This window comes from Marmota monax, unplaced genomic scaffold (genome assembly GCF_021218885.2).
Source record: "Marmota monax isolate L192 unplaced genomic scaffold, Marmota_monax_Labrador192_F-V1.1 WCK01_AAM20220418_F8-fsc00005, whole genome shotgun sequence".
Lineage (NCBI taxonomy): Eukaryota > Metazoa > Chordata > Mammalia > Rodentia > Sciuridae > Marmota > Marmota monax.
The window spans coordinates 4,208,909-4,221,541 of NW_026692254.1; the positions used below are offsets into that span (position 1 = coordinate 4,208,909).

Here is a 12,633-nt window from a genome sequence, read left to right on the forward strand (position 1 = left end):
CCAAAGTCCAATTCAAATGTCACCTCTTCAAGGAAGCCCCTCTCCCAACTTAAACAACACTTGTTCTTCCTTCACAGACATTCTCAATCTCAAGGCCTCTCTAACTTGAGGGTTAAATAAAATGCAGATCACTGTGGTCAGACCCAGAGTCTCTGATTCAGCAGGGCCTGAGAATAAGCATTTCAAATAAGCTCTCATGTGATATTGATGCTGCTGGTCTGGTGACCACACTTAAGTTGAGAACCATTGATTTACCTCATTATCCTGCTTGTCTTGTTTGTGACTCTTACTCTTACATTATTAAAAAATGTTTAACATTTTTTTTGTGTGATTAATTACTTGATTATTATCTGTTTGCTCACAACCCCAATACAATGACAGCCCTATGAATGAATATATAGAGACTTTTCTTGTGCAACACAGTATGCCAACACTGCCTTAAAATAGTTCATGGGAAGCATTAAAAATATGGGAAGTATCTTCACACCCTATGGATTTTCCTTAAAAGTTACCTGGGACTGTTGAGTGGGTGGTCTAGAACTTGATCCTTCATGGTAAGCTGGGATTTCTAATGGGCTTTCTGAGAAGCGAAGATCTTTCAGAGTTTTAGGGTCAGTTCTTTCATCTAACTCAAGGTCTGCAATTATATTAAAAACATTGTTCCGTGAGCATCTGTAATTTTGTTAAATCATGCAAATGTCTGTGTAGTTAGAAAGCTTTTAAATAAGGGACCACTGTCATCACATTCTCTCCCTAGAAGTAACAATAATATAAAGAGACACCCTCCCCAACTCAGTAAATAAGAACTGAGAAAGGAAAAATAAGCCCAGACTGAGAAAATTATCTTCCTTGTTATATTCTATAACATCCCACATCATCTTAGGAAAACAGACAGATCAATCCAATTGCAAGGCTAGGTGGTTACATTAGTTCTCCCAAGGACATATATTGCAGCTGAGAAATGTCATAACAGCTTCCTCTTGAAGTAATCTACTGCTCACTTGTTGAGGAAAAATTTTCCTCAAAAATCATAGATTATCAGAAATTCTTCTTTTTCAAATTGTATCAGTAAGAACAAATATCAAAATATCGACTCTTGCCAGGAGAATTTAAGTCACTGAGAGAAGAAGTCTCAGTTTCTAATCCTTGTGCTGAGCTGCATAGTAGGGTCTCTGAACATAATGTTCCATGTGTATCTATAGTTTACAAAGTGACAGAACTTCAGTGCACACGTGATGCTTCAGTTCCCACATAGTTAGCTCTGCTTTGAGCCTATTAAAACTCTGCTTTCAATTATTTTGTAAAACTATTTATATATTAATTTTTGAGGCACTGGCAATACAATCTAGGGCCTTGAATATGCTAGGCAAGTGCTCTACCTCTGAGCCATATCCCCAGACCTCTTCTTTCATTTCAATTTCAACCAAACTTCTCTCTTTCCCCAAACCCTTCAACTTTTATCTTTTCCCTTGCTTGATGAGACACACCATGATTCCATGGTGTGTGGTCCCCTCAATGCAATGAATCAATAAATATAACACTGTTGGACTGCTTGGTTATCCTTCATGGCTTTAGGCTAGTTAGCTAGGACAGCACTAGAATTCAAATTACAGCCTACTTTCCTATTCTAGTGTTTCTTATTCCAACACTTCTGCAAGAGAATATGCAGTGAACATGCAGTGAACCAGTTTGGTGGGTTTAGAATAAATAGTGAACCTTATCTTCATGCTATCACATCATACCTGGAAACTTTCTAAGGTTAACATTCCAACTAGGTTTATTTTCAGTGTTCTTATATTTCTTCTTTAATTTTGGTCCAACAAATCCATTTTTTAATTCCTAGGAATGAAGAGATTACATATCACTTGATACCCATTGAGAATGTGAAAATTAAAAGCTACATGATAGAGACAGTGTCATGGCATACATTTCTTCCTTGAAATGGTTTACAGTAGTTTTTACAAAGTGATCTCTGTTTCACTTTACTGTGGGGAAACACAGAGCTTTGAATCTAGGCTTTTGGCTAGTAGCATGTCTAGGTCTCAAGTCAAGTGGCCAAACCAGGAAGCAGGGAGCAGCACATCAAGATAGGATGTTACATTCATGGGAGAGTAATAACAAGAGGACCAGCAGATCCGCGGGGCAGAGCTAGGGTGGGATCAGACCAAGATAGGACTTATGTGCACAGCCTGTCCACAGGGCCTTAAATACTTATTTCTGACTTTCTCTCCATAGATTTTTTTTTTCTTTATACCCGATACAAACTGAGCAGCTGCTGATACATGTGAGCTTAGTCTCTGCTGTGGCTGCCTTTGCCCTGAGCACACTAAGAGCCCCACCCCATGCCTGCACCCACCCTTTGGTGCTACAGCCTCTTCGTTGGCTTCAGGTTCACTTAAGGGATACCACCAAAAACTTTCTGTGTTAACTCCGACTGAGACTTCTTGATTAGTTGCCTTACCATGAACTAGTCTGTCCTCTGGCCCTGTTACTTGGATCTATTATTATCTATGCCAACAATGCAGGGACTGAAATTTCAAATGTCTTCACATAGCTTGAATTTTCTCCAAAGAGATGAGTCTTTGGGAATGAAAATTTCAACAGAACAGAAGTCTATGCCCACTGGGAGCTTCTCCTGGCCTGATGAACCTATTTACCACATATATACTCATCACCCTCTCCTGCCTTCTGTTGAGCAAGGCTTTGAGTATGGCAGCCACACTCTATGCCACCTTGGAGCTTACAGCACATGGCAAAGACTGACAAAGAACCAAATAATCACATGATCAAAATGTTTTTAAAAGGAGAAAACTTGGTGCAGTGATAAAACACCATGTATAAGTTTAATTTAACTGGAGTTTACACAGGGGGAAAATTACAGTCAAGGCAAGAAAGCCAGGCCAAGAATGAACACTGATTACTTGCATGGCAGGCTAAAATTTTCTGCTTTCTTCAGTAGGTAAGGAAGAGCCACTGAAGACAGTGGAGCATGGGCAGTGTTGCTGGGTAGGAATTCTAATCTCTAAAGTGGAGGAGAAATTGACCAAAGATTGAGGAATCAGTGAAGACACTTCGCAATGGCTGATACTGACTTTACTTAAATTAGGACCTGACTATAAGCAGAGGTGATATAATGAAAGGGAAGGTGTGCCCACCGAGAAGGACAGACGAAGAATATAGTAATAATCTGAATGTATAATATCATTACTTGCCTTTGAAGAAACTTTGAGAATATTTTCAACATTGTCTTCAGAAGAAACTGTATTTGGTGGTTCATAATCTACCTGAAATACCTTAGTTACAATTCCACTCTGTCTGCAGTCTCTGAAAATAAAAAAAGAGTGTGTTATGCAAAGATTCAAAGAAAAGGTAGCTAGCAATTAAAATGACTCCATTTAAAGTTCCTTAGTCTCTGTATGAAATGTATTTCATTTTAAATTGAAGAAATCAAAACTTAATTTTCAAGTCTTTCCTTATCTCATTCTGTTTGGGAGTCTTTAACTGTGTAACAAATCACCTGCTGTGGTCAGAATCTTCAATATCCCCAAAAAGCTCACATGTTGAAGGCTTGGTCCCAGTTGATGGTACTTGTGGAGGACAGTAGTACCTTCAGGTGTTGGGGACTACTGGAAGGAAATTAGGTCATTTGAGGCATGCTCTTGAAGGTGATATGGGACCCTGGCCCCTCCTCTCTGTTTCCTGGCCACAGGGAGGTAAGAGGTTTTGTTTCATCTCTCACTTCCTGCTGGGATGTTCTGCCTCCCACAGGCCCAAAGCAGTGGGGCCAAGTGACCATGGCCTGAAACCTTAAAACTATAAGTCAAAATAAATCTTTCTTTAAGCTGATTTTTCTCAAATTTTTGTCATAATGATGGAAAGCTAACACAGTACCCCACAAATGTAGTGCCTTAAAACACAAATCTGTGGATTAACTGGTCTCTGCTGGGCAGATCTCATTTGCTCTCTTTCATGTGATTGACATCAGGTGTCAGGAGAAGTAGAGTCAACTGAAGGCTCATTTGGGCTGCATTTCCAAAATGTGTTCTTCCCTCAAATAACTTCTTTCTCTTTTCCCCTTCTCCCTCTCCCTCTCTCTTCTATCCCTGTTCTTCCTCCATATGGATAGCTTGAACTTCCTCACAGTATGGGAGTCTCAGTTGGTCAGACTGCCTTCATTGTGCCTGGCTTCCCTTCTTGTTTATATTTCCAGAAACCAGTTCTTGGTGTATTTATGTGATGTGTACTGAAAACTTATAACAGGAGCAGTTTCCTATGTTACTCTCTCTATATAACTATGTCTCCCTGGTGACTCACAGCCTGTCATTTTGTTTGATCTGCCCAGACATTTAATACTTTCACATTTCAACTATCTTCTTCCTTCAGTGTCTGTCCTTTGTCTGCTTCACTTCTGTTGATTTTCATATTGGTCTGTGACATATTTTATGTCAGTTTCACTAGCATTTCTTCTACAATTTCTCAGACTCCTTACACATACATTTTTTCTATTTCGTAAAAAAATTTAACCTTTAAGTAAATAAGCATCCCCAAAGGCTTGATATTGAGAAGTGCTTAACATTAAATAATACAGAAGTTATAAGCTACATTTTGGAAGATGGAGAAAAAATTCTCAAAAATATACAATTCAGGGCTGGGGTTGTGGCTCAGCAGTGGAACGTTTGCCTAGCACATATGGGGCCCTGGGTTTGATCCTCAGCACCACATAAAATATAAAGGTATTGTGTCCAACTGCAGCTAAAGAATAAATATTTTTAAAATATATATATAATTCATCTAAACAACCACTATCTACCTGAGAGGCTATAGTAAAGAAATAATATGCCTGGCTTTCTATAATCAAAGGATACTTGCAAGTTCACTGGCTAGAGTGAATCACAGGTAGCTAAACACTGGGAAAGCACTTAAAAATATCAAAACCAAATTTATAGATGCATAAATGTGTGAATGCACATATAAATGATCATTTATATTAACTACATGCTTAACTCATTCACCTCAGGATCCAAGTCATATGCATGGCTCTAGGTATGGCATTTAAAATCTAATTGTCCTCCTTATTAGCACACTTCCCTGATATCACAAACATCTTCAATCAGGGATCATTCAGATTCTGAACAATCACAGAGCTCCCTTAATGGGCACTTCCAACCCCGTAGAGTGGAAGCCTGATATCTTGCACTTATTCTACTGGTGTAAGGCCCAGGTTGTCTCCCCTACCACAGCTGGCCCTTTCCTTGGGGACCCAGATAATGCATTCACCCATGGACTCTATCCCAGCTAAAAACGGTCCAAAGTCCAGCTTAACTTGCCTGCTAAGTAGAAGGACTTCATCCTGATTATGATCCTGAAAAAGGCCTAGGTCTGGGGTTGGAATTGTAAATCCTACTCAGAGCCCAAATCCCATTTGAAAAATATATAAAGTTTTGTTAAGGGCTAGATTCTGGAGACCTTAACTATGTATCTTTGGAAGTATTAACATGAAGTACATCCAAACAGAAAATTATTTTTGTGTAGCTCTAGTCTCACAATAAAATACCAAGTTACTTGAATGGCTGCAAGGGAGTTATGAAGCTGCATCTATGGATATTCCACAACTTGATCTAGGTCATATTTTCTCAACCCACTGAAAACTACTGAAATTTGGGGTTAGATAATTCTTCTTCAAGGGTTTTGTCCTGTGCCTTGTACAATGATTAGCAGCATCCCTGGCCTCTGCCACTATAAACACATTATCACCCTATATATGATAACCAAAATGTTTCCAGACATTATCAAATGTCCTGTGGGGGGAAAATTATGCCCAATTGAAAACCTCTCATGTAGGAACTTAAAAGGGTTGAGTAAAAACCATTTGTTTACCCAGGCATAAACATTTCAAATACGAGGTATGTCTTTTGAGTTGGTTCACACAATAGCAAATAGCAATCTTTTAGCTCTTTGCTAAGAATCAAAGTAACAAACAACAGCAACTGCTACTGCAAGTGTGAACCCAAGTGTTGTATTAAATGTGTTAATTCTAATCCTCACAACTTCATTTAACAAATGAGAAAAATGAGTCAGAAGTCCACATAATTTAATCAAGGGCACACAGAGTAAGTGATAGAACTAGGATTAAAATCCAAATCTGAGGGTCTCTAAGCTTTGTCCTCTTTACACATCGTTAAACAACATCTCTCAAAGTAGTTTTCTTCTTGCCTTTGTGGCTGCCTATGTAGATAACATCTGGATCTACTCCTTCACATAAGCAGAACACACTGTATTATCTCTTGGAATGTGCCTCTACACAATGAGCTTGAATTATGACCTCCAGGTAGAGAAGTAACATTTTAGGGCATATTATGTGTGCCAAGGGGCTACAAATGGGGGTCTACGAGATGAGCTGCAATACACTGAAAATCTATTTTCTCAACCATTGTTGCAAAACTGGGGAGTCCCTCATAGTTCTACTGAAGAAAACAATTATCCTCAGAGGACCTGAGTCCAATTCCGTATCTTCAGTTCAAGGTAGTTTTTAATCTCTACTGGGCTTAATCGATTGTGACCCCTATATGAGGTCAGTGAGGGAGAAGGCAGAACCCTGCAAGTTCATTGCCAACACACTACTAAATGATATCATACCAAGATGGGACATTGCTAACCACAAAGGAGACTTTTAAAGAAGCAAGACAAATGTCAGAGAGTATACAGACTCTGGACTGGATCATCAATATAGGTCATCAACATCTGGCAACACACTTCCCCTTCCTGAGATGTTCCCAAGTTCCGGGTCCCTCCTGTCCAAATGTTCTTTTCTCTAACCATTCTTGGATGCAAAATTCACACACACACACACACATATCCACCTGCAATGATGCCCTATTCCTTTCTTTTCATCCTAGAATTTCATACTTCAATAAAAATATATTTACAAAACATTGTGTTGATCAAATATCTATAAACAAAAACATATTTTCCATTGATTTATGTCCATTGTGGTCAATATTGGCTGCATATTGGAATCACCTGTATATTTGAATAATCAGTATTTTAAAATATTGATGCCTGGGTCCTACCCCCAAGAGACTGTTATTTAACTGGTCTGGGTGTGACCTGGGCATCAGGATTCTGCAAAGCTCCTTGGGTAATTCTAATTTGCACCTGTGGTAGACTGGTAAAATAATGGGTCCTCCTAAAGCTTAGGAAATTATGCCAAGAGTTAACAAATAGAATGGCACCAAATTAAAAAGCTTTCTGCACAGCAAACAATTATATAATTATAAAACAGAATGGAAGAGAGAAACTACAGAATGGAAGAAAATCTTTGCTAGCTACTTTTCTGACAGAAGATTAATATCTAGAATACATAAATAACTCAAAAAACTTTACATCCAAACATCAAGTAACCCAGTTAATAAATGGGCAAATGAATTAAACAGACACATCTCAAAACAAGAAATACAAATGGCAAAAATATATTTAAAATGTTCAACATCATTAGCAATTAGGAAAACGCAAATCAAAATAACACTGACATTTCATCTCACACAAGTCAGAATGGCAGTCATCAGAATACAAATAATAATAAATGCTGGAGAGGATGTAGAGGAAAAAGAACACTTTTACATTGTTGGTAAGACTGTAAATTAGTACAACCACTATGGAAATCAGTGTGGATATTCCTCAAAAGATTAGGCATGAAACCATCATATGACCCAGCCATACCTCTCCTTGGTATTTACCCTAAAAAATTAAAGTCATCAAACTACATGCTCATGTTTACAGCAGCACAATTCACAATAGCCAAACTATGGAACCAGCCTAGGTGTCCGTCCATCAACAGATGAATGAATAAAGAAAATGAGGTATATACACACAATGGAGTTTTATTCACATAAAGGAAAACAAAATTATGTTATTTGCAGGAAATGGATGGAAATAGAGATCATTATTTTAAGCAAAATAAATCAAACTCAGAAGATCAAGGGTCACATGTTTTCTTTCCTATGTGGAAGCTAGAGAGGGAAAAGGGAAAAAAAAAGTGTGGAGGACTCATGAAAATCAAAGGGACATTAGTAGAGGAAAGGGATCAGAAGATGGGAGGTGGGAAGGAAGAGGGAAGTGCTGGGGCATGATACTGGTCAAATTATATTGTTATATATATGTATGTATGAATATGTATCAACAAATCCCATCATTATGTACAACTATCATGCACCAATAAAAAAAGTGGAAAAAAATAATGCGTTCTGAGGCACCACCATACCTCTCTGCATCCGTACCCTTGTAAAATCTCCTACCACATTGACTTTGGGTGTGGCCATGTGATTTACTTTGGCCAAGTAAATATGACACAAGCAGAATCTAGAAAAACATCTGCAGGACTTGTCCTTTCTCTTACTGCATTTTAGAACTGGGGAACCTTGTGAAAACATAAAGATACCCTGCAGGAGACATGGCTCCAGCCTATAGCCAGCACCAAACATGACATGTAAGTCATGAGACCATCCAATTCAAGATGAGCAAAAAAAAAAAAAAAGACAGCTATGTAACTGATCTCAGGCAAGATAATTAGAAGAACCACCTCCTGAATACACATCAAAATACTGTGCAGTGGCACATGCTTATAATCCTGGCAGCTTGAGAGGCTAAGACAGGGGGATCACAAGTTCAAGGCTAGCTTCAGCAATTTAGCGAGACCCTGAGCAACTTAGTGAGACTGTCTCAAAATAAAAAGCAAAAGGGTTGGGGATGGGGCTCAGTGGTAAGGTGCCCCTGGGTTAAATTGCCAGTAGCAAAACAAAACAAACAAACTGAAAAAAATCCAAAATACTGACCCACAGAATAATTAACAAATGCAATTGTTTTTTTGAGACACTAAATTTTAGAATGGTTTGTTATGCAATAATGACTAGCTGATTCAGCAGACAAAGTTGAGAACTAGTTATGTAATTTCCGATATCCTTTATTTATTATTTATCCCTTTATTTATTATCACAAAAGTTAAGTTTTGGAAGCTGTTAAAGTTATCAAGAATAAAAAGCAAACATACATAATTTTGTCATCAAAGGCAGTGACTGTTCCAGTCTTTTCTCTATGCATTTTAAAGTGCAGTTAAAGTCATAAGTGTAAACTTGTGCCTTATTTTTTTTCACTCTTTATATAATAAACATTTTCCTCTGTCATTTGAAATTTCATGACAATTTTTCCTCTTAATATGTTAATGACCTTCAAGTGTTAGCACTCTCATTTAAAGTCCTTTGACTCCTTACTAAGAAATTACCTTAAGTACCTAGAAACTGACTTAAATAAAGCAGCATAATTTCCATAAAAAACTATTTTATCTAGGAACAATGTTGCACACCTGTAATCCCAGAGACTTGGGAGGCTAAGACAGGAGGACCACAAGCATGAGGCCAGCCTGGAAACTGAGCACATCTGAAATACTTCAGTGTTACTAAAGCACTCAGTGGGCACAGAGAAAGTTGGATGAGAATGTCAAAATACTTTCTACTCTCATGTATAACTAAAAGAAACAAAAAATAAAAACTTTTAAAAAGTTGGTGAGAGGCATAAAGATCTTATTTTTAAACTCTTGTGAAAGCTTTACTACCTCCTTCAAACTACTTCTTTATCTGAATTCTACTTGCAGCTCCTAAAGGGGCCCTGCCTTCCAATATTAGGCAACACTAATTCTCAAAGAAATAAATAAGTAAAATCAGAACATAATGTCATTATATTGTAAATCAGTACTTAGGTTTCTAATTTTTAATGATAATTGAGATGATTTGTTTTGATAGAAGTGGCTTAGAGGACAGCGGAGGGGATGCAGGATAGGAAAGATAGTAGAATGAAACATACATTATTACTGTATGTATATATGTAACTATATGACCAATATGATTCTGCAACATGTACACTCAGAAAAATGAGAAATTATATCCCATTTATGTATGATATATCAAAGTGCATAAATGCATCTACTGCCATAAATAACCAATTAAAACAAATTTTAAAAAATGTTTTAAAAAGAAGTGCCTTGGTAAGTGGAAAAAAACAAGATTCCAGTATTTAGTAAATAACCATGATGCATTTAAGGGGTTATTTTGTCTCACTCTTTTTTTTTTTTTTTTTTTGAGGGGGTACTGGGGATTGAACTCAGGGGCACTCAACCACTGAGCCACATCCCCAGCCCTATTTTGTATTTTATTTAGAGACAGATTTCACTGAGTTGCTTAGTACCTCGCTTTTGCTGAGGCTAGCTTTGAACTCACATTCTTCAGGCCTCAGCCTCCTGAGCCGCTGGGACTAACAGGCATACACCACTGCGCCCAGATACATTTTATCTTTAATTGTTTTAAATTTTCAGATGCCAAAACAGTCATCTTTGGTAAAGTTGCCCCTCTTTTCAAAAAGTCATGCAGTGGGCTGGGGTTGTGGCTCAGTGGTATAGCGCTTGCCTAGCATGTGTGAGGCATTAGGTTCAATTCTCAGCACCACATTAAAAAAAAAAAAAGATATTCCATCTACAGCTAAAAATATTTTTTTTAAAAAAAGGATCATGCAGTAGTTCAGCCAGCAGGGGGACTCTGGGGCCAACAGGTATTTGATTTGGCGCTTAAATAGATTCCTGAAATGTGGCCAAACCGGTCTTGCTGAACAAAATGATTCTTCCATCACAATCACACAGACTTGCTAAGCAATTGAGGCTTTTCCCCTACAACATATGGTGAAGGTTTCCAAATTAATAGTGTTTTCAAAAAGGTTTCAAAATGGTTAAAAAGCACCAAGTGGGAAAGGAAGAATAAAGTGTCTAATGCCCTCCACTTTTGTGAAAAGACAACAGCTTCAAAGATCAATTAAATTAATACAAAACGAAAGAGTGAATCATGGTGCTGTTGTAGGCTGCATCCTGAGGAATAAGAACCATCCAGTAAATGCAATGCTTTCCTCAGAGCCAGGAGAAGCTCTTTAGAGGAGGTTCCCAGCCCTAGGCAGGCTCTTTCTTCCTGAAGACCCAAAGTGGAATTTGAAATAAAAGCAATGTTAATACACATTGATACTCATTGAGCTTATTGATTTCACTTCATTGAATGCACTTATGATTTGTGCACTTTACAGCATACCTCAGTAAAATGCAAATAAAACAATGAGTTACTTGCATATGCTACAATTAAGTTTTTTGTGTCTTTCTAATGCAACACTAATTCTCAAAGGAATAAATAAGTAAAATCAGAACATAATGTCATTATATTATAAATCAGTCTGATCACCACTTTCTTAACTTACTTAGAGACTGCAATAGCTTTAACTTGTATTTTTCCATCAGGCAGAGTAATAGGTTTTGTATACTTAAACGTATTATTTTCTCCATAACCAATTCTCTTCAGAAATTCAGGTTTGCTACCATCCAGGGTATAATATATGTTGACATCTGGGGTATCTGAAAAATTCAAAACAGGATAACTATAAATTAACACTAAAGAGGCTAGCCCCTGAATAATGCCTAAAGGTCAGTTATTTGAGGAGTTTCTACACATACAAATTCACACATATGAATTTGAATATATATGAAAATAACTAAAAATAACTAACAATAATTCTTTCTCTGTGTTAGCACAGTGCTTTACATGAATGAGCTCACTTCTTTTTAAAAAAATATTTATTTTTTAGTTGTAGTTAGACACAATATCTTTATTTTATTTATTTATTTTTATGTGGTGCTGAGGATGGAACCCAGGGCCTTGCATGTGCTAGGCGAGGGCTCTTGCTGAGCCACAATCCCAGCCCAAATGAGCTCACTTCTGACTTCATCTGTATAAATCTGAGTCCCTATTTTATGCCCATTTTCTAGATAAGATAACTGAGTCGCTAAGAGATTAACAAACTTCCTAAATAATAGATGCATTATGGTATGACTTCTGGTCAGTTGAAACCATAGCTTATGTTCTTGAACCATTATGCTCTTGGACACAGTACCTTTATTTTTTATTTATTTATATGTGGTGCTGAGAATCAAACCCAGGGCCTCACTTGTGCTAGGCAAGTGCTTTACCACTGAACCACAACCCCAGCCCCGAACCATTATGCTCTTTTGTGTCTCTAACAGGGCATTGATACAAATAGAATAGAGGTCAGTTTTTAAGACAACACCATCCACATAGAAAACAGAAATTAATTTTTAATTTTTTTGAGCATTTCTTCATTCATTTTGTTTTGTGGTGTTGGGGATTCAACCCAGGGCCTTGCACATGCTAGGTAAGTGTACTACTACTAACGTATACCCCCAGCCTTGAGCATTTCTTTTCTTTCTTTCTTTTCTTTTTTTTTTTTTGGTGGTGGTGGGTACAATACCTGGGATTGAACTCAGGGGCACTTGACCACTGAGTCACATCCCCAGCACTATTTTGTATTTTATTTAGAGACAGGGTCTTACTGAGTTGCTTAGTGCCTTGCCACTGCTGAGGCTGGCTTTGAACTTGTGATCCTCCTCTGTCAGCCTCCCAAGCTGCTGGGATTACAAGTGTCTGCCACCTGGCCTGGCAGAGCCTTTAGCATTTCTTAAGAAATGACTTATTATATATTTTTTGGACTTGGTAAATGATTCTTGTAATTCCTGAAAAAAATTAAATGCAGGCT

At 37.6% G+C, this 12,633-nt stretch overlaps 1 protein-coding gene across 8 annotated transcripts in view; it reads right to left on the bottom strand.

Moving 5' to 3' along the window:
• Dzank1 (double zinc ribbon and ankyrin repeat domains 1) overlaps window positions 1-12,633 on the bottom strand; it is an 80,327-nt gene that overhangs the window by 63,435 nt on the left and 4,259 nt on the right. For all 8 annotated transcript variants that reach the window (XM_058576385.1, XM_046434716.2, XM_046434706.2 and 5 more), the window contains 4 exons: window positions 11,284-11,437; window positions 3,213-3,324; window positions 1,743-1,839; window positions 513-637 (listed from right to left, as the gene is read on the bottom strand). In XM_058576385.1, coding sequence (XP_058432368.1) covers window positions 513-637; window positions 1,743-1,839; window positions 3,213-3,324; window positions 11,284-11,437 — 488 coding nt within the window. The remainder of the gene's footprint in view (window positions 1-512; window positions 638-1,742; window positions 1,840-3,212; window positions 3,325-11,283; window positions 11,438-12,633) is intronic.